The sequence below is a fragment of the Phyllobates terribilis genome, unplaced genomic scaffold, assembly GCF_046119375.1.
Source record: "Phyllobates terribilis strain yellow unplaced genomic scaffold, ASM4611937v1 Scaffold_11__3_contigs__length_659146591, whole genome shotgun sequence".
NCBI lineage: Eukaryota > Metazoa > Chordata > Amphibia > Anura > Dendrobatidae > Phyllobates > Phyllobates terribilis.
Window position 1 is genome coordinate 258756310 of NW_027362771.1, and position 21309 is coordinate 258777618.

The 21309-nt window shown below is 44.3% G+C and overlaps 1 protein-coding gene across 1 annotated transcript in view; it reads right to left on the minus strand.

Annotated features, from left to right (window-relative positions):
* CDHR3 (cadherin related family member 3) overlaps positions 1-21309 on the minus strand; it is a 98460-nt gene that overhangs the window by 16406 nt on the left and 60745 nt on the right. The window contains exon 12 of the mRNA XM_073652227.1: positions 17385-17611. Within this exon, the coding sequence (XP_073508328.1) occupies positions 17385-17611 (227 nt within the window). The remainder of the gene's footprint in view (positions 1-17384; positions 17612-21309) is intronic.

Here is a 21309-nt window from a genome sequence, read left to right on the forward strand (position 1 = left end):
TTGCCTGAATTTACCATACACTTACAATGTTTGAAGCTGACCATACCATGGTTTTTCTACGCGCAATTAGCACAATAATTATAGGATGTACAGTGGGTATGGAAAGTATTTAGACCCCTTTAAATTTTTTACTCTTTGTTTCATTGCAGCCATTTGGTAAATTCTAAAAAGTTCATTTTTTTCTCATTAGTATACACTGTGCACCCCAACGTGACTGAAAAAAATCAGAAATGTAGAAATTTTTGCAAATTTATTAAAAAAGAAAAACTGAAATATCACATGGTCATAAGTATTCAGACCCTTTACTCAGACACTCATATTTAAGTCACATGCTGTCCATTTCCTTGTGATCCTCCTTGAGATGGTTCTACTCCTTCATTGGAGTCCAGCTGTGTTTAATTAAACTGATAGGACTTGATTTGGAAAGGCACACACCTGTCTATATAAGACCTCACAGCTCACAGTGCATGTCAGACCAAATGAGAATCATGAGCTCAAAGGAACGGCCCAAGGAGCTCAGAGACAGATCTGGCCAAGGTTACAAAAGAATTTCTGCAGTACTCAAGGTTCCTAAGAACACAGTAGCCTCCATAATCCTTAAATGGAAGAAGTTTGGTACCACCAGAAGTCTTCCTAGACCTGGCCATCCACCCAAATTGAGCAATCGTGGGAGAAGAGCCTTGGTGAGAGAGATAAAGAAGAACCCCAAGATCACTGTGGCTGAGCTCCAGAGATGCAGTAGGGAGATGGGAGAAAGTTCCACAAAGTCAACTATCACTGCAGCCCTCCACCAGCCAGGCCTTTATGGCAGAGTGGCCCGACGGAAGCCTCTCCTCAGTGCAAGACATATGAAAGCCCGCATAGAGTTTGCTCAAAAACACATGAAGGACTCCCAGACTATGAGAAATAAGATTCTCTGGTCTGATGAGACGAAGATAGAACTTTTTGGTGATAATTATAAGTGGTATGTGTGAAGAAAATCAGGAACTGCAGGGACAGGACGACTGGTTGCAATTGAAGGAAACATGAATGCGGCCAAGTACAGAGATATCCTGGATGAAAACCTCTTCCAGAGTGCTCTGGACCTCAGACTTGGCCGAAGGTTCACCTTCCAACAAGACAATGACCCTAAGTACACAGCTAAAATAACAAAGGAGTGGCTTTAGAACAACTCTGTGACCATTCTTGACTGGCCCAGCAAGAGCCCTGACCTTAACTCAATTGAGCATCTCTGGAGAGACCTGAAAATGGCTGTCCACCAATGTTCACCATCCAACCTGATGGAACTGGAGAGGATCTGCAAGGAAGAATGGCAGAGGATCCCCAAATCCAGGTGTGAAAAACTTGTTGCATCATTCCCAAGAAGACTCATGGCTGTACTAGCTCAAAAGGGTGCTTCTACTCAATACTGAGCAAAGGGTCTGAATTATGACCATGTGATATTTCAGTTTTTCTTTTTTAATAAATTTGCAAAAATTTCTACATTTCTGTTTTGATGGGATGCAGAGTGTACATTATTGAGAAAAAAATGAACCTTTTAGAATTTACCAAATGGCTGCAATGAAACAAAGAATGAAAAATTTAAAGAGGTCTGAATACTTAAAAAAAACATCAATACTACATTTATATCATTAAAATTTATGGTGCTATTCACATGTGTTTTTTTGCAAATCATGTGTCCACAAAAGAATGATAGATACATTTTTGTTTTTGAGCCTAGTATGAGAGCCAAATCGCATATTCCTGTTTAGGTCCTGAGCCAAAGTCACTGGTACATTGCTGGAGGGAAGATATGTTTCCCTGAGGCTATTAGCCTCAGTGAATTAAAACTGTTAACTTTCCTCCAGCATGTTATGTGCAAGGAGGAGTTAAGTCACCATTTGTAAAAGGGTGTGTTTTTATGAGAACAACCATAGAGCGGGCGAGAGGTTGTTCTCCATATCTCCACTCCAGGGTGTAGTCTGCGTTTTAAATATTCGGCCTGCTGAGGCATTCAGTGTTCAGTAGGTCTGGAGGGAGTAACTTCAGATCTATTTGTGTGGAGCTAGCCTGAACCACTTGGAGTTGCTGAACGCTGAGCAGGCGGATCCCTGCTGCCACAAAAATTGTGCTTTTATGTTACCATTTTGCTTTGTTCTCCCCGTTTTTCCCAAAGGGCCGTGTTTTCTTTTATGGACTCAGGGTTGGTTTATGCTGCATTTTAATAAACCAACCAGTAGTTTTAAAGAGACAGCGTACCTGTCTCTACCTCCTTGTGTAGCTGAGTGAGCGATCTACCACAGGTGGTGGAGAATGTGGGTAAGATCTCCCGGAGGCACGTGGAACGGCTGAGGACAAACCACATGTCCTGGGTAAAGGCAGCCATAAGCCAGGAAACTAAGTCAGACAGTATGGAGGACCTGGTCAAGCATCTTGTGCTAGCCCAGCAGGAGACAAGCAAGCTGCTATTGCAACAGATCTACCAACAGCAGCAACACCAACAAGACCAGCTCAGACAGCAGCAACAGCAGAAGGAGTTGCTTGCAGAGGCGGTTCGTGCGAGGCCAACAGCCCCTCCCCCAACTCCAGTTGATGACTTACGTCCGGAAAGCGGTAAGACGAACCATGAAACAAATGACCCCGAGTGATGATATGGAGGCATTTTTGACTGGCAGAGCAGGAGAAGCTACCGCCAGAGCAGTGGTCGGAGGTGCTGGCCCCTTATCTGACTGGTGAACCCCAGAAGGCTTATTACGACCTGGCCTTTCAAGATGCCCAGGACTATGTTAAACTTAAAACTTAGATACTGGCACGTTACGGAGTGACTATGTCAGTCAGAGCCCAAAGGGTTCGCCACTGGGCGTGTTATGGTGATAAACCCCCTCGCTCCCAAATGTTCAACTTTCTGCATCTTGTACAAAAGTGGCTGCAGCCGGAGTCCTCCACTCCAGCCCAGATAGTCGAGTGGGTTGTCATGGACAGATTTGTGCACTCCCTACCTAGGCTGGTGCAGACATGGATTGCGCAGGGAGACCCCCGGAATGCGGATGACCTGGTCGACCTCGTATAAAGGTACCAGGTGGTCGAGAGGTCCCTAAGGAAGCCGGGAGGTGCTGCATCACCATACTGGGGAACCCAGAGGGAGCTTGAGTTCCAAAAGAGGGGTATTAGAGCCACCACTGGGGGAAGTCCAAGGTCCCAAGGGGTTGCTGAGAGTCTGCCAAAAGCCACTGGGAAAGACTTGATCTGCTGGAGGTGTCACGGTACTGGACACATAACCGCCCGTTGTTCTATGTCCTCCGAGCAGATGGACTGCAGCGTAGGAAGACGCTGTTCATACTCTCCCTACCCCCGCCTGCAGTGTGGACTATCAATCATGTCCTGTGACCATAAATGGAGTGTTAGTGTCGGGACTCCTGGACTCAGGAAGTTTGGTGACCCTGGTAAAGGCCACACTTCCCCACCAGTGGATCCCAGGGAAGTACGTGGGAGTCTGCTGTATCAACGGGAATGCCAAGGACTACCCGTCGCCAGAGTGACAATAAAAACTAACTGTGGGGCTGAGTCCCATGAGGTCAGGGTGGTTGAGGGCTTGTTACACCCAGTTATAATCGGGCAGGACTTCCAGCTGTTCTGGGACTTGTGGGGAAAGGCAGGGGTGTTCACTAGCTTAGACTGGAGCCGGTTCGTCCATGAAGAATCCCCATTACAGCCAGAGGTGTAGGAGTTCCCCCTGTGTGTCCTTGCTGGTGACGAGGACGAGACAGGGACCCATGAGGATGAGATTCCTGAACTGGGGGTTTCCGGGGGGAATTTTGGTACCGCACAAATGCAGGATCTTACGTTGAATGGTGCATTTGACAATGTGACTGTGAAAAATGGGGTCGCTCAAGAGCCGGAGGCTGACAATAGGTTCCCATATTTCACCTTAAATGAGGATCTGCTTTATCGAGTCACTAAACCAAGAGGGGAAGTGATAGAGCAGTTGTTCGTGCCGGGTCCCTATAGACATAGACTATTAGATTTGGCCCATTCACATGTCTTAGGGGGGCATCTGGGAGTAGACAAAACCCAAGAGCGGGTCTTGCAGAGGTTCTACTGGCCTGGGTGTCACTGAGACATTGTTAATTTCTGACGGTCTTGCCCTACTTGTCAGCTAACTGCTCCCATGTCCCACTTCCAGAGTCCCCTGTTTCCATTACCCATTATAGATGTCCCGCTTGATCGAATTGCCATGGACCTTGTAGGGCCCTTAGTCAAGTCCGCCAGGAGTCACCAATACATACTGGTTGTGCTGGACTATGCAACACGGTACCCAGAGGCGGTACCATTGAGAAACTCCTCTGCCAGGAGCCTAGCCCGATAGCTGGTACATATCTTCTCCCGGATGGGCCTGCCAAAGGAGATCCTGACAGACCAGGGAACTCCTTTCATGTCGAAGGTGATGAGGGAGTTGTGTAAGGCTCTCCATATTACACAGCTCTGGACTTCAGTGTACCATCCACTGACGGATGGCCTGGTGGAGAGGTTCAATAAGATGCTAAAGTCTATGCTTAAAAAGGTCGTGGAGAAGGATGGACGAGACTAAGATTGCATGCTTCCCTACCTACTATTCTCCATTAGGGAAGTTCCCCAGGCCTCTACGGGGTTCTCACCCTTCGAGTTGTTTATGGACGGCACCCTCACGATCTATTGGACATTGCGAAAGAGACCTGGGAAGCCAAAGTAACACCCAACCGGAGTGTCATCGAGCATGTGGCCCAGATGCAAGACCGGATCGCGAGGGTGATGCCAATTGTAAGAGAGAGCCTCCTTCAAGCACAAGTGGCCCATGCAAGGGTCTACAATCGGTCGGCGAGACTGAGGCAGTTTAGCCCTGGAGATTGGGTGTTGGCGTTGATCCCCACAGTGGAGAGTAAATTCCTGGCCAAGTGGCAAGGGCCATATGAGGTGGTCAAAAAGTTGTTTGACGTCAACTACAAGGTCCACCAACCAGGAAGAAGAAAGCCGTATCAAGTGTACCACATTAACCTGCTTAAACCTTGACGAGACAGGGAGCCAGTGGAAGCTATGTGCCTGAAGCCCGAGTCGAGGATGTCGCAATGGCAGAAACACTGTCACTGGCCCAGAAGCAGCAGTGCCGAGAGCTGCTTCAGCGGAGCCGGGACCTGTTTTCAGAGCTGCCAGGTTGTACACAGGTGGTCAAGCATGAAATGTTGACGGAGCCACATGTGAGGGTGAATCAAAGGCCATATCGGATTCCTGAAGCCCGCGGCGAGGTGATCTCCAAAGAAGTGATGAGAATGTTGAGCCTGGGCGTTATTGAGGAGTCAAAGAGTGGCTGGTCCAGCCCCATTGTCCTGGTGCCGCAGCCGGATGGAGAATGGCAGTTCTGTAATGACTACAGGATGCTGAATGAGGTGTCAAAGTTCGACGCATATCCGATGCTCCGCATCGATGAGCTCATTGAGAGGCTAGGGTCAGCCAGATATATCACCACCCTGGACCTAACGAAAGGGTACTGGCAGATTCTCCTGTCCCCAATTGCCAAGGAGAAGATGGCCTTCTCTACTCCTGACGGGTGCTTCAATACGCCAGGATGCCGTTCGGTCTGCAGGGAGCCCCAGATACTTTTCAGAGGGCCAAGGACCGGATCCTAGTCTCTCACAAAAAGTATGCTGAGGCTTACCTGGATGACATTGGAATATTTAGCCCGGATTGGGGAAGTCATTTACAGAGGGTCCAGGCGTGTTGTCCCAGGAAATAGGGACAAACATCCAGTCCTATTCCTGAGTAGGAAACTCTCCTCCTGTGAAAAAAAAACTATGCCATCATAGAGAAGGAGTGCTTGGCCATCAAATGGGCAATTGAGACTCTGAGATATTATCTGGTAGACCGAAAGTTCAGGCTAGTGTCAGATCTTGCGCCTCTGAAATGGATGAGAGAAAGGAAGGGGAAGAATGCCCGGGTGACTAGGTGTTTTCTAGCCCTCCAAGACTTTAATTTTCATGTAGAGCATAGGCCTGGGAAACTACATGGAAATGCAGATGCCCTTTCCAGACTTTGCTGTTCAGCGAATGAAGGTGCCAAAACCTCTGGCTTTGGGCAGAGGAGGGAGATATGTGACAAAGTCACTGGTAAAGTGCTGGAGGGTAAATGTGTTCTCCTGAGGCTATTAGCCTCAGTGAATTAAAACTGTTAAATTTCCTCCAGCATTTTATGTGCAAGGAGGGGTTAAGTCACCATTTGTAAAAGGGTGTGTTTTTATGAGAACAACCATAGAGCGGGCGGGAGGTAGTTCTCCATATATCCACCCCAGGGTGTTGTCTGGGGTTTAAATATTCGGCCTGCTGAGGCATTCAGTGTTCAGTAGGTCTGGAGAGAGTAACTCCAGATCTGTTTGTGTGGAGCTAGCCTGAATGCTGAACAGCCGGATCCCTGCTGCAACAAAGACTGTGCTTTTATGTTACCATTTTGCTTTGTTTTCCCCATTTTTCCCAAAGGGCCGTGTTTTCTTTTATGGACTCAGTGTTGGTTTATGCTGCATTTTAATAAACCAACCAGAAGCTTTAAAGAGACAGCGTACCTGTGTCTACCTCCGTGTGCAGCTGAGTGAGCGATCTACCACAGTCCATGAAGATCACAGACAGCATACAGATGGCATCACTGTGCCATCCATGTGCTGTTTGTAATTAACATTGTAACTTATGGGAGAAGCTTTGTCATTTTTTACCATTGATTTTATATTAGTGAAAATAACTGATAAAACACTGGTGGAAACAACTGAAACCCTGACCAAACGTTGATGAAACATTGATGACATTCAAACCTTTTTTTGTGCGTGAGAAAAGTCATGACGTATGAATGAGACCTAATGTTTTTCATTAATGATTCGAGGCGATTACGCAACCTATAAACAAAATTGTTATGTCTGGTGCTAATTACTATTTATTTTGTCAAATAATGGTCTGATTGATTGGAACACATTTGACTCTTGCTATAAAATTGTTTGTGGAAATGTACAATATGTGTGGTTTTCCAGAACAGGAGACAAGATCTCCAGTCTTCACTGTGGTATTTAATGCACCAGGCTATTATTAACAGGAATCTATCAGGTCATTTTTGCTTACCCTACTAATAGTATCCTGAAGTAGGGCTTGGGCAGTGCTTTCAGAATATGTCATTTTTATTGCTGTACGTTGCCTTGTTGTGTTGCTGGAAGTCCCGGAAAATGTATTGTCATGCGCCGGCTAGTCAAACGTATGTTAATATCAAATGAATATTCACCCCTTCCCCCACCCATAATCCCTCCCACCCTCTGCCAGTGTCATTGATTCAGTCAGACTGCCTTCTGTCCAAGAATCACATCGCAATCCTCATACTTGCCATCTGCTCTCCTGACCTGAGCATGACAGCTGCATAGAAATACATGCGTGCTGCAAAAGACTGCAAATACTATATAATGGAAGAGCAGCGGCAATATATTGTGTTAGAGGTCAAAATACATGAATACATAGGAAATATTGCATCTAGACTGATTTGTTACTTAATGAAATATACTTACAAAATGAAGGTTTTTTGTGCATAATTTGGCCAATTCATGTGTGCCCATCAACCACGACAAGGTAACCTCGGTCTGATGGGTAACTACTAGTGTTGAGCGATACCTTCCGATATCAGGAAATATCGGATCGGATTGGATCGGGCCGATACCCAAAAAGTATCGGATATCGCCGATTCCGATACCGGAAACCAATGCAAGTCAATGGGACACAAATATCGGAATGAAAATAAACCCTTTCTTTCCTTGTAGGTTAATTCTACATGAAGGAAAACAACTAACAATAATGTAGAATGTATTGGGGGAGGTGGTTGCCCAAATCGATGGGAACAGTGCTCACAGTGAAACATGAAAAGCCGGCAATTCATCAGCGGCATATACCGGTACCCGACAATTTAGAACAGAAAGAATAGAGCTTCACACATAGATTAGATAGATAGAAACATGTCAGTCACAAATATATGAACTACAGTGACAGTGTTGATTACTGTACTTGTCATTTAGTGTAAAGGATTTATTTAAAAAAATATTAGTGTTTTCATGCACCGTCTCTTTAAAAAAGCCGGCCGGCAATTCAGCATCTGTACCCGACAATTTAAAACAGAAAGATAGAGCATCACACATAGATTAGATACATAGAAACATGTCAGTCACATATATAAGAAGTACTGTGACAGTGTTGCTTACTGCACTTGTCATTTAGTGTAAAGGATTTTTTTAAAAAAAATAATAGTGTTTTCATGCACCGTCTCTTTAAAAAAGCCGGCCGGCAATTCAGCAGCGGTACCCGACAATTTACAACAGAAATAATAGAGCATCACACATAGATTAGATAGATAGAAACATGTCAGTCACATATATAATAAGTACAGTGATAGTGTTGGTTACTGTACTTGTCATTTAGTGTTAAAATAAAGGATTTATTAAAAAAAAAATTGGCGTGGGGTTCCCCGTAATTTTCGTCTCTAGCAGAGGTTAAGCAGACAGCTGGGACAGATGTTTGAAGCCTGGGAAGAGGGTAATACCCACGGAGCTTCCCAGGCTACTAATATCAGCCCCCAGCTGAATACCTAGCCTTTACTAGCTATTAAAATGGGGGACCGCAGCAAAAAAATGACGTGGGGTCCCCCCTATTTTAATAGCTAGCAAAGGCTAGGCAGACAGCTGGGGGCTGATATTAATAGCCCAGGAAGGGTGCCATGAATATTGGCCCCCTCCCAGGCTAGAAACACCAGCCGTCAGCCGCCCCAGAAATGGCGCATCCATAGGATGTGCCAATTCTGGCACTTAGCCTCGCTCTTCCCACTGCCCTGTAGCGGTGGCAGTGGGGTTGGGGTTGATGTCAGCTTATAATGCCAGCTGACATCAAGCCCAGGTTAGTAATGGAGAGGCGTCTATAAGACGCCCCCATTACTAACCCCATAGTCAAGGTTAAAAAAAAAACACAAACACCCAGAATAAAGTCCTTTAATTGAAATAAAGACACAATTCTTTATTGTTCTAAATTAAACCATACTTACCACCACGCCCATTCCAGCTGAAGCCAACGATCTCCTGCAATAAAAGAAAAATAATAAAGCAACATCATCCTTACCTTTCCATGGTTCCCAGGACAGCTCCAGCTCTGCTACATTCACATGACAGGCTGGACCGCAGCAGAACGCTGCCATCCAGCCTGTCATCCCGCAGACACTGAGAAGCGCAAGCATGCTTGCGCTCCTCAGTGTCTGGCTGTGACGGCATCCAGATGAGCCAACATGTGCGAAGCCCCACATCAATTTTTTTTTAAATTATTTCATGAATTTCCTGAAATAATTTTAAAAAAATTGACGTGGGGCTTCGCACTATATTTGTGTCCAGCCAGGTACAGCAGGCAGGAACGGGCTGCCCCCAACCACCAGCTGCCTATTTGTACCTGGTTGGACACAACAATATAGGGAAGCCCTTTTTTTCTTAATTATTTCATGAATTTCATGAAATAATTAAAAAAAAAAAATACGTGGGGCTTCGCCCTATTTTTGTGTCCAGCCAGGTACAACTAGGCAGCTGGGGGCTGGAATCTGCAGCGCAGGGAGGCCCAAGCTTTCTGGGCCCCCCCGCCCCTGCAAATTGCAGTCCGCAGCCACCCCGGAAAATGGCGCGTACATAGAAGTGCCATCTTCTGGCGCTGTACCCAACTCATCCAGGGCCCTGGTGCGGTGGCTCACTGGGTAATAAAGGGGTTAGGGCCAGCTTGGTACTATCAGCTGGCCCTAAGCCCGAAATTCATGGGGTCATGCCAATATTAGACATGACTGCCATGAATTTCTAGTAAAGTATTTAAAAAAAACACAACACCCAGAATAAAGTCCTTTAATTGAAATAAACACACAATTCTTTATTGTTCTAAATTAAACCATACCTACCATCATGCCCATTCCAGCTGAAGCCAACGATCTCCTGCAATAAAAGAAAAATAATAAACCAACATCATCCTTACCTTTCGATGGTTCCCAGGACAGCTCCAGCTCTGCTACATCGAGATGACAGGCTGGATCGCAGCAGAAAGCTGCCATCCAGCCTGTCATCCCACAGACACTGGAAGCGCAGGCATGCTTGCGCTCCTCAGTGTCAGGCTGTGACGGCATCCAGATGAGCCAAGTCTCTCACACTCACCGCATGCGCAGGAGAATTCTCCCACGCTGTCAGTGACGTGCATTAGGTGAGCTGAGTTCATTGTCGGCTCATCGGGATGCCGTCACAGCCAGACACTGAGGAGCGCAAGCATGCCTGCGCTTCTCAGTGTCTGCGGGATGACAGGCTGGATGGCAGCGTTCTGCTGCGATCCAGCCTGTCATGTGAATGTAGCAGAGCTGAAGCTGTCCTGGGAACCATGGAAAGGTAAGGATGATGTTGCTTTATTATTTTACTTTTATTGCAGGAGATCGTTGGCTTCAGCTGGAATGGGCGTGACAGTAAGTAGAGTTTAATTTAGAACAATAAAGAATTGTGTGTTTATTTCAATTAAAGGACTTTATTCTGGGTGTTGTGTTTTTTTTAAATACTTTACTAGAAATTCATGGCGGTCATGTCTAATAATTGGCATGACCCCATGAATTTCGGGCTTAGGGCCAGCGGATAATACAAAGTTGGCCCTAACCCCTTTATTACCCAGTGAGCCACCGCACCAGGGCCCTGGATGAGCTGGATACAGTGCCAGAAGATGGCGCTTCTATGAACGCAACATTTTCTGGGGTGGCTGCGGACTGCAGTTCGCAGCAGGGGGGCCCACAAAGCTTGGGCCACCCTGCGCCGTGGATTCCAGTCCCCAGCTGCTTAGTTGTACCTGGCTGGACACAAAAATAGGGCGAAGCCCCACGTATTTTTTTTTTTTAAACTTATTTCATGAAATTCATGAAATAATAAAAAAAAGGGCTTCCCTATATTGTTGTGTCCGGCCAGGTACAAATAGGCAGCTGGGAGTTGGGGGCAGCCCGTTCCTGGATTCTGTACCTGGCTGGCATACAAAAATATGGCAAAGCCCACGTCAAAATTTTTGGGAAAAATTAATTAAAAAATAAATAATAATTTAGGGACTGCATCTTTATTAACCCCTCAAGTGTCATTTAGTGTTAAAATAAAGGATTTATTTAAAAAAAATTGGCGTGGGATCCCCATAATTTTAGTCTCTAGCGGAGGTTAAGCAGACAGCTGGGGCTGATATTAGTAGCCTGGGAAGGGGGTAATACCCACAGAGCTTCCCAGGCTACTAATATCAGCCCCCAGCTAAATACCTAGCCTTTACTAGCTATTAAAATGGGAGACCCCCCCCAAAAAAATGACGTGGGGTCCCCCCTATTTTAATAGCTAGCAAAGGCTAGGCAGACAGCTGGGGGCTGATATTAATAGCCCAGGAAGGGTGCTATGAATATTGGCCCCCTCCCAGGCTAGAAACACCAGCCATCAGCCGCCCCAGAAATGGCGCATCCATAGGATGCGCCAATTCTGACACTTAGCCTCGCTCTTGCACGCTGCCCTGGTGCGGTGGCAGTGGGGTAATAAGGTTGGGGTTCATGTCAGTGCCAGCTGCCATGAAGCCCAGGTTAGTAATGATGGGCGTCTATAAGACACCCCCATTACTAACCTACAAAGTGTTAAAAAGAAAAAACACACACTACACCCAGAAAAAAATAATTTATTTGAAATAAAACACACCATTTTATTTAATTCTTAATTTACTAAAAAAAAATAGTTACCTGTCCACGTTCCTGTGCTGATCTCCCATGCACAGCTGTCACATCTGGAGATGGTGACAGCTGTCATGGCTGCTGTAAGCTCACACTGCCGGGAACACGTCCGCTCCCAGCAGCGTGAGCCCCTGACTAAGGTCACCGGAGTGCATTCAGTCAGCGCAGCTCCGGTGACCTCCTTTACGGCACTGCTGTACCGTGGGAATTTCTCACGGTACAGCAGGGCCGTAAAGGAGCTGACCGGAGCAGCGCTGCCTGAACTCCGGCGAACCCGCTTATGCAATGACGGGGCTGCTTTACGGCCCCGTCATTCTAGCGGCGGCAGCGGTTCAGAGCGGTCACATTCTATGTGGCTGCTCTAAACTGGAGATCATCGTGGGACACTCGTGGACTACTACGGAGAGGAAAGGATAAGGTTGTGGTTTATTATTTTATATTTTTTTACAGGAGATCGATGGCTTCGGGGAATTAGGTGTCTAGGTGAGTATAGGTGTAGTTTTTTATTTTTTACTTTATTTTAGGTGGCGATCGGCGGGGACAGGTAATGTATGAACTAATTTATTGTAGGTAACCACTGGCCACCAATGAAATGTATTTAAAATTTATTGGGGACACAGTAGGGCAATTTAAATAGCAGGATCAGGCTGATGGGAACTACTGCTCCCATTGAGCTGATCCTGCTGGCACGAGTGGACGGGGGACAGACATAGGCCGATGGGAGTAGTAGTGTCACATCGGCCTATGTCTGCCTGCACACACACACCAATCATGACGGGCTGATGGTCTGGGAGGTGAGGCTGACCTGTGCGGCCGTGGGAAAGTTCATGTGAGTTCATGCAATGCTGTCAAGCATGAACTCACATGAACCCTCTGAGGGCACCGCGGCGACTTCAAATGAACAGCTGATCAGCATCACCTGATACCTCAGCTGTTCATTTCAAATAACCGGCGGGAAAGTTCAGCACAGAACGGGAAAGCCGGCGGTGAAGTCTTTTCATTGCCGGCTTCCCCGCCTGGGTCCTTTGCTCTCCGCTCCTTGGTGCTGTGCTCCCCGCCCGGTCCTAACTTACGATCGGGATGGGAGGTGGCGAGGGGAGCGGAGGATCGGGGTGGGAGGCTGCGGGGAAACGAGTATGGGGCTAAGTGATTGTTTAAAAGCCGGCGGGCGGTAAAAAGCCGCCGGCTTTTAAACAATCAGGAGAATTCTCCCACGCTGGGATGGCATTCTGATGAAAGGCTGGATCGCAGCTGAGCGCTGCCATCCAGCTTGTCATCCTTCAGAGACACTGCAGAGCGCAGGCATTATGGGAACTTCCGATTCCGGTATCCGATATTGTAAAAATATCGGAACTCAGTATCGGAACTCCGATACCGCGAATATCGGCCGATACCCAATATTACAGTATCGGAATGCTCAACACTAGTAACTACGCTACCACTGGAAATGCCACTCTTGGGCTGTAAGCCTGTATGGACAATATGTCTGTGCTTGCAATGTTTCCTATGTATTCATGTATTTTGACCTCTAACACAATATATTGCCGCTGCTTTTCCATTATATAGTATTTGCAGTCTTTTGCAGCAGGTATGTGTTCACACCGTTAGAATTGCTGGTCAGTTTTTTGCTTTACTTAACATTGAGGTTTGACAGCCTTTTTTCTGAGCATGCATCCCTCCCACTAATTCCTTCCACTCATTCACAGGTGGTTTTAACTAGCTCTACCAGCCCATACATTGTAGGTTTAAAGCCCAAGCAGAGACATATTGTCCATACAGGCTTACAGCCCAAGAGTGGCATATCCAGTGGTAGCATAGTTACCCATCAGACGGAGGTTACCTTGTTGTGGTTGATGGGCACACATGAATTGGCCAAATTATGCGCAAAAAAACTTCATTTTGTAAGTATATTTCATTAAGTGACAAATCAGTCTAGATGCAATATTTCCTATGTATTCATGTATTTTGACCTCTAACACAATATATTGCCGATGCTTTTCCATTATATAGAAATACATGCGGCCACACTCAGGTCAGGAGAGCAGACGGCCAGTTCGAGGATTGCGATGTGATCCTTGGGCAAGTAATTTGGCAGTCTGACTGAATCAGTTACAGCGGCGCAGAGAGGTGGGAGGGATTATGGGTGGGAAAAGGGGTGAATATTCATTTCGCATTTACATGCATGCTGGCTAGCCAAGCATAGGTAAATGCCAAATAAATATTCACCCCTTACCCCACCAATAAGACCGCCAATCCCTCCCTGCCGGCATCACTGATCGGAAGTCTGACTGAATCAGGGACACCGGCAGTGGGGTGGGCGGGATTATGGGCGGGGGAAGGGGTGAATATTCATTTGGCATTAACATACTTTTGCCTACTGGGCATGTGACAAGAAATTTTCAGGGGCTTACAGCAACACAATGGGGTAACATACATGAATAAAAGCTACATATCGTGAAAAGGCTGCCCAAGCCCTATTTTAGGATACTATTAGTAGGATAGGCAAAAATGACCTGACAGATTCCCTTTAACCGGTGTTTATGTATTTCGTTTGTATTATTTTCCCCTTACTGACAAATGTTCCAGGTAAAGATAAAAATGAAAATCAAAAATCTGTCCAATATTTGACTAGCATTTATGGCTATAGCTAGTTTTTATGTCACAGCCCTTGTGGCAATATGAACTAACATACTCTCAATGTAACATGGTCACCTAACTGATGTTATATGACAAGGCCAATGAATGATAAAACTGTATGGTACTACTGCATAACTAAGGTTAGGGCAAAGGGGCGACATGGATAGCACAAATCTGAAATGGCAGTGTCACATTGCAACATTTCATCTAGCCATCCCCTACGGTCACGAGTTGTGACCAGCAACTGCGACCAGAGTTGCAAGTCGCACGTGACTCACTTGCTATGGACTTCAGTGGAAGTGACTGTGACTTTTGCGCGGCATATTTGAGATTTAGCCATATTTTACAGCAAAATCACACCTCTAAAACAGTTGCATAACAGCAAGTTGCAAACCAATTGCAAAGATTTTTTAGATCGCACAATTTGTCTAAGATTTGCTGTTGTACAACACATGTCGCTGTGTAGCTTCAGCCTAACATACTATAAAAAGAAGAGTCATAGTCACTAGTTGGTTAGCCCATTGGCATGTCTGCAACAAATTTAGTAGCAATTTGAGTCCTCTGTTTTAATTCCATTCTTTTAGTTTTTCAGCCACATTAATATCCCATCTGATGAATATATACATACACTGCAAGGAATACCAATGCACCAAGGATTGAGTTTTTGTCAGTTGATAGATACTATATAAAATAAGATAGTTATCCAACAAAAATAATTTATTACCTATTCTCAATAAATGTACGGCCATTGGGGGCACTAACCAGTGGTACTGCGGTAGTCACTAGAATGCTGATTGTAAGCCCCCATTCTTTATGAGTTTGAAAAGAGCAGTGATCATGCATGTGAAAATATTTTATAGAAAAAATAATTGTTTTATATATTGCTGTCATAAGAAATACAAAAATACCTATAATGATAGTCTATTATTTATGATTATTATGCAGTTTGTAAATGTACTGTACATGATACAGAAATGCAACACATCCATATTACAGATGTTATTGCAATAATATGTCATAAGTTTTGTATCCGTGTTACTGATCCATTATATTACTGGGATGTCTTCTAGACAGGAAATTCAATTTCAAAATATAGTCACTTTGAAATACAGATGCAATACTGATGCAGTATGAATGACATGCTAATCATATGTGGATACATCCCTATTTTGAACACTATCCATAAACCTTAATGGATACTTTCAATCTGCAAAACAGGTGAAGGTATGCCTTAAAGGGGTTGTCCACAACTAGGACGATCTAAATGTTTGTCACCGATAAAATAAAAACACTTATACTAATCTCCGGTGACGGCATTCACGTTCCCAGGGCTCACGTAAGGTTATTATGGCATGTGAGCCCTGTGCCCAATTAGTGGTGGCATCACTTTCCTTGCCTTCGGATGAATCGAACATCAAGAGAAAGTCAGAAAGCAGCCGCATCACTGGCTTCCTGTTGATGATCAATACGTTCAAAGGCAAGGAAAGTGATGCCACCACTGATTGGGCGCAGGGCTCACATATCATAGTGTCGGGGTAAAAGAGAATATATATATTTGTAACTTTTATACTTTTGTAACTTTTATACGCTTTTTTGCTAATGTACTAACCACCATTTTGTGTCTTATAACAATAAGCTTTCCTTGCTACGTATTACTCAAATCGAAACTTAAACTAAGACAGTTCCAGTGTTGCCAAGACTTATTTCAGAGAAACGAAACAAGATTATAAGCTGACGGCTGCAATATCTGCCCAGAGACTGAGATAAGGAGATGTGGACCAATCAGGAGTGGCCAGACACTGGACTTTCATGGCTTACCCCGCTCCGGACAACCCCTATCCCCTCCCCATTATGTAGTGTATTTAGGTTTATGCATGTAAAAAATAAACTCAGAACATTGCTGAGAACGTTGTCTGTAGTAGTCTTTTGAGCGTGCTCTGAGTTTGAACCAGCTTGTTGTCTGACTCATTCTTTGAATGGTTGACCCATGCTCATAGCCTTAATTTGGAGTGACTGGAGGACGAGTGGAATGTCATCACGACCCTCACAATAGTAACCTCATGTGAGCCCAGGGAACGCAAGTGTCGATACCTCTGGAATGGCGCCGGCACAGGAGGTGAGTATATGTTTTTTATTTTATGGGTACCAAACATTCAGATAGAGAAGGGATTGTCCTAGTAGTGGACAACCCCTTTAATTCATTTTTAAAATACACACATATCATTAATAGCTACGCATATAACATATGCCCCATGCTGTGCACCAAAAATATATCTAGTAGATTCCGATTAAGCAATGTGTTTGCACAAAAATGTTGCAGCTTTTGCAATTTTTACACCAGTCTTGGCCAGTTCTGCCAAAGTGGATGGAGCTGGGGTGGGATGGGCCATGGAGAAACCCGCCTGATTTAATCATTGAAATTTACAGCACAAAAGTCGATTACACTAGAAATGTATGCCAGCTCTTGGCTAGAGTAACATTTCTGGGGAGGCACCCAGCAGTAGGAAGATACATCTAAGGCCACGGCCCCAATCAGTATTTGATCAGTATTTGGTCAGTATTTTTTCTCAGGAGTGGGAGACAAAACCAGGAGTGGGTGATAAATGCAGAATTGGTGATTTGTTTCTATTATACCTTTTTTCTGATTGTTCCTCACCTGGTTTTGGCTCCCACTTCTGAGAAAAAATACTGACCAAATGCTGATTGTGGGGTAGTAGCCTTATTCATTAAGAGGCATATGCTTCTATCAATTTGGTGCATCATACTCCCACACTTCATTAATCAAGACTGATGTGCAAGGCCTTAGTCAATCAGGGCTTCAATGCTTATGGAAATATGCTCTTAAATATATGTCAAATATAATTTAAAATGAAAGATTGGTCTTGGAAATTTTTCAATTTTCCTTTGAATAGTACTAGTTTTCATAAATTCCCCAACGTCTTTATTTGTAATGAATTTACTTAAAATAAAATTATTCTTACCGAAACTGTAGAAAATTTCCCTCCGGTATCTGTTGCTTTCACAATAAGCGTGTATTTTGTTTGAGCTTCATAATCCACATAATCAGAAAGCTCCAATACTCCAGTATTTGGATCAATCCAAAAAATGCTTGTGGCATCCAAAGTGCTACCACCACTTTCAATAGTGTAAGTGATCTTATCGAGGTAGTCATTATCTGTAGCATATATGTAACCAATTTTTGATAAAGCTTTAAAGACAATAAAACATATACACTATTATTTTATATGGATACTGGGCTTACCCGTGGCAATAAAAATGAAAATATTTAGCTGGAGTGGCAAACAAAGTAGCTTTTGATGCCTACATTAGACATTACCATCTGATAACTACAATAGAGCCATAAAAAGTGTCACCTACAGGGGGTTTAATCTTTAATGGGCATTGGAGCGCTGCTGATAGTAGTGCGCACTACAGAAGGGAGTCAGTTTGAGCAAGCTGATTTTAACGCTTGCAAAGTTCTTTACAAGACCATCTCCTGTTAAGTGAAAATGCATCATGTGGTTCTATATTTTACATGGATGCTCACATTGAGTATAAGGGTATGTGCAGACGATCCGGAGCCAACTGCGGCTCTGAGGCTGCGGAGAAGCCGCCTCCGGCTTCCTCTCATTATGCAAATGGGCGCCGGCCTCTTTTTTTTTTTTTCACCTGCAGACTTTCCCCATAGAGATTAGGTCTATGGGGAACGCCCACATGCTTACCCGCTGGAGAAATTTACATGCTGCGGTCTGGAAAGACGCGCCGCATGTCAATTTCCGCGGGTGTGCCGCAGACGCACAGTGGACATGGGATTTGTATAAATCCCATCCACTATGCCGTAACATCTGCCCACTGCGGATTGCACGCAGCATCCAATCCGCAGTGAACACTGATCATGTGCACATACCCTAAACACATGAAGGACTCCCAAACTATGAGAAATAAGATTCTCTGGTCTGATGAGACGAAGATAGAACTTTTTGGTGATAATTCTAAGCGGTATGTGTGGAGAAAACCAGGCACTGCTCATCACCTGCCCAATACAATCCCAACAGTGAAACGTGGTGGCAGCATCATGCTATGGGGGCGTTTTTCAGCTGCAGGGACAGGATGACTGGTTGTAATTGAAGGAAACATGAATGTGGCCAAGTACAGAGATATCCTGGATGAAAACCTCTTGCAGAGTGCTCTGGACCTCAGACTTGGCCGAAGGTTCACCTTCCAACAAGACAATGACCCTAAGCACACAGCTAAAATAACAAAGGAGTGGCCTCAGAACAACTCTGTGACCATTCTTGACTGGCCAAGCCAGAGCCCTGACCTTAACCCAATTGAGCATCTCTGGAGAGACCTGAAAATGACTGTCCACCTGATGGAACTGGAGAGGATCTGCAAGGAAGAATGGCAGAGGATCCCCAAAGGTGTGAAAAACTTGTTGCATCATTCCCAAGAAGACTCATGGCTGTACTAGCTCAAAAGGGTGCTTCTAATCAATACTGAGCAAAGGGTCTGAACACTTATGACCACGTGATATTTCAGTTTTTCTTTTTTAAGAAATTTGCAAAAATTTCTACATTTCTGTTTTTTTTCAGTCAAGATGGAGTGCAGAGTGTACTTTAATGAGAAAAAAATGAACTTTTTAGAATTTACCAAATGGCTGCAATGAAACAAAGAGTGAAAATTTAAAGGGTTCTGAATACTTTCGGTATCCACTGTAAATAAAAAGATTATATATACAGTACAGACCAAAAGTTTGGACACACCTTCTCATTTAAAGATTTTCCTGTATTTTCATGACTTTGAAAATTGTACATTCTCACTGAAGGCACCAAAACTATGAATTAACACATGTGGAATTATATAATTAACAAAAAAGTGTGAAACAACTGAAAATATGTCTTATATTCTAGGTTCTTCAAAGTAGCCACCTTTTGCTTTGATGACTGCTTTGCACACTCTTGGCATTCTCTTGATGAGCTTCAAGAGGTAGTCACCGGAAATGGTTTTCACTTCACAGGTGTGCCCTGTCAGGTTTAATAAGTGGGATTTCTTGCCTTATAAATGGGGTTGGGACCATCAGTTGTGTTGTGCTGAAGTCAGGTGGATACACAGCTGATAGTCCTACTGAATAGACTGTTAGAATTTGTATTATGGCAAGAAAAAAGCAGCTAAGTAAAGAAAAACGAGTGGCCATCATTACATTAAGAAATGAAGGTCAGTCAGTCCGAAAAATTGGGCAAACTTTGAAAGTGTCCCCAAGTGCAGTTGAAAAAACCAACAAAGAAACTGGCTCACATGAGGACCGCCCCAGGAAAGGAAGACCAAGAGTCACCTCTGCTTCTGAGGATAAGTTTATCCGAGTCACCAGCCTCAGAAATCGCAGGTTAACAGCAGCTCAGATTAGAGACCAGGTCAATGCCACACAGAGTTCTAGCAGCAGACACATCTCTACAACAACTGTTAAGAGGAGACTTTGTGCAGCAGGCCTTCATGGTAAAATAGCTGCTAGGAAACCACTGCTAAGGACAGACAACAAGCAGAAGAGGCTTGTTTAGGCTAAAGAACACAAGGAATGGACATTAGACAAGTGGAAATCTGTGCTTTGGTCTGATGAGTCCAAATTTGAGATCTTTGGTTCCAAGCACCGTGTCTTTGCGCGACGCAGAAAAGGGGAACGGATGGACTCTACATGCCTGGTTCCCACCGTGAAGCATGGAGGAGGAGGTGTGATGGTGTGGGGGTGCTTTGCTGGTGACACTCTTGGGGATTTATTCAAAATTGAAGGTATACTGAACCAGCATGGCTACCACAGCATCTTGCAGCGGCTTGCTATTCCATCCGGTTTGCGTTTAGTTGGACCATCATTTATTTTTCAACAGGACAATGACCCCAAACACACCTCCAGGCTGTGTAAGGGCTATTTGACCAAGAGGGAGAGTGATGGGGTGCTATGCCAGATGACCAGGCCTTCACAGTCACCAGACCTGAACCCAATCGAGATGGTTTTGGGTGAGCTGGACCGCAGAGTGAAGGCAAAAGGGCCAACAAGTGCTAAGCATCTCTGGGAACTCCTTCAAGATTCTTGGAAGACCATTTCCGGTGACTACCTCTTGAAGCTCATCAATAGAATGCCAAGAGTGTGCAAAGCAGTCATCAAAGCAAAAGGTGGCTACTTTGAAGAACCTAGAATATAAGACATATTTTCAGTTCTTTCACACTTTTTTGTTAAGTATATAATTCCACATGTGTTAATTCATAGTTTTGATGCCTTCAGTGTGAATGTACAATTTTTCATAGTCATGAAAATACAGAAAAATCTTTAAATGAGAAGGTGTGTCCAAACTTTTGGTCTGTACTGTATATATAGCTCTATTACTTATATATACACTTATTATTAGGGGTGCTTTCCGTTAGATGTGTACTTATTTTGAGATGTATCTTTTCTTATATATGAATACTCAATATTTGGGGTATTTTCCAATCTGACACTTTTTAGAATTTTTGACGGCTTATGTTATGGATTTAAGGGATATGTAGGGCACATCAGGCTATACCAGGGCCAGCCTAAAGAACGGGGTTGCACCATTTGTGCTTTTTAGGTTGCCAACCTCCATGGTAAGATAGGAGTGTATATAGGGATAATATACAGTGGGTACGGAAAGTATTCAGACCCCTTTAAATTTTTCACTCTTTGTTTCATTGCAGCCATTTGGAAAATTCTAAAAAGTTCATTTTTTTTCTCATTAAAGTACACTCTGCACCCCATCTTGGCTGAAAAAAAAAACCCAAACAGAAATGTAGAAACTTTTGCAAATTTAAAAAGAAAAACTGAAATGTCACATGGTCATAAGTATTCAGACCCTTTGCTCAGGCACTGATATTTAAGTCACATGCTGTCCATTTCCT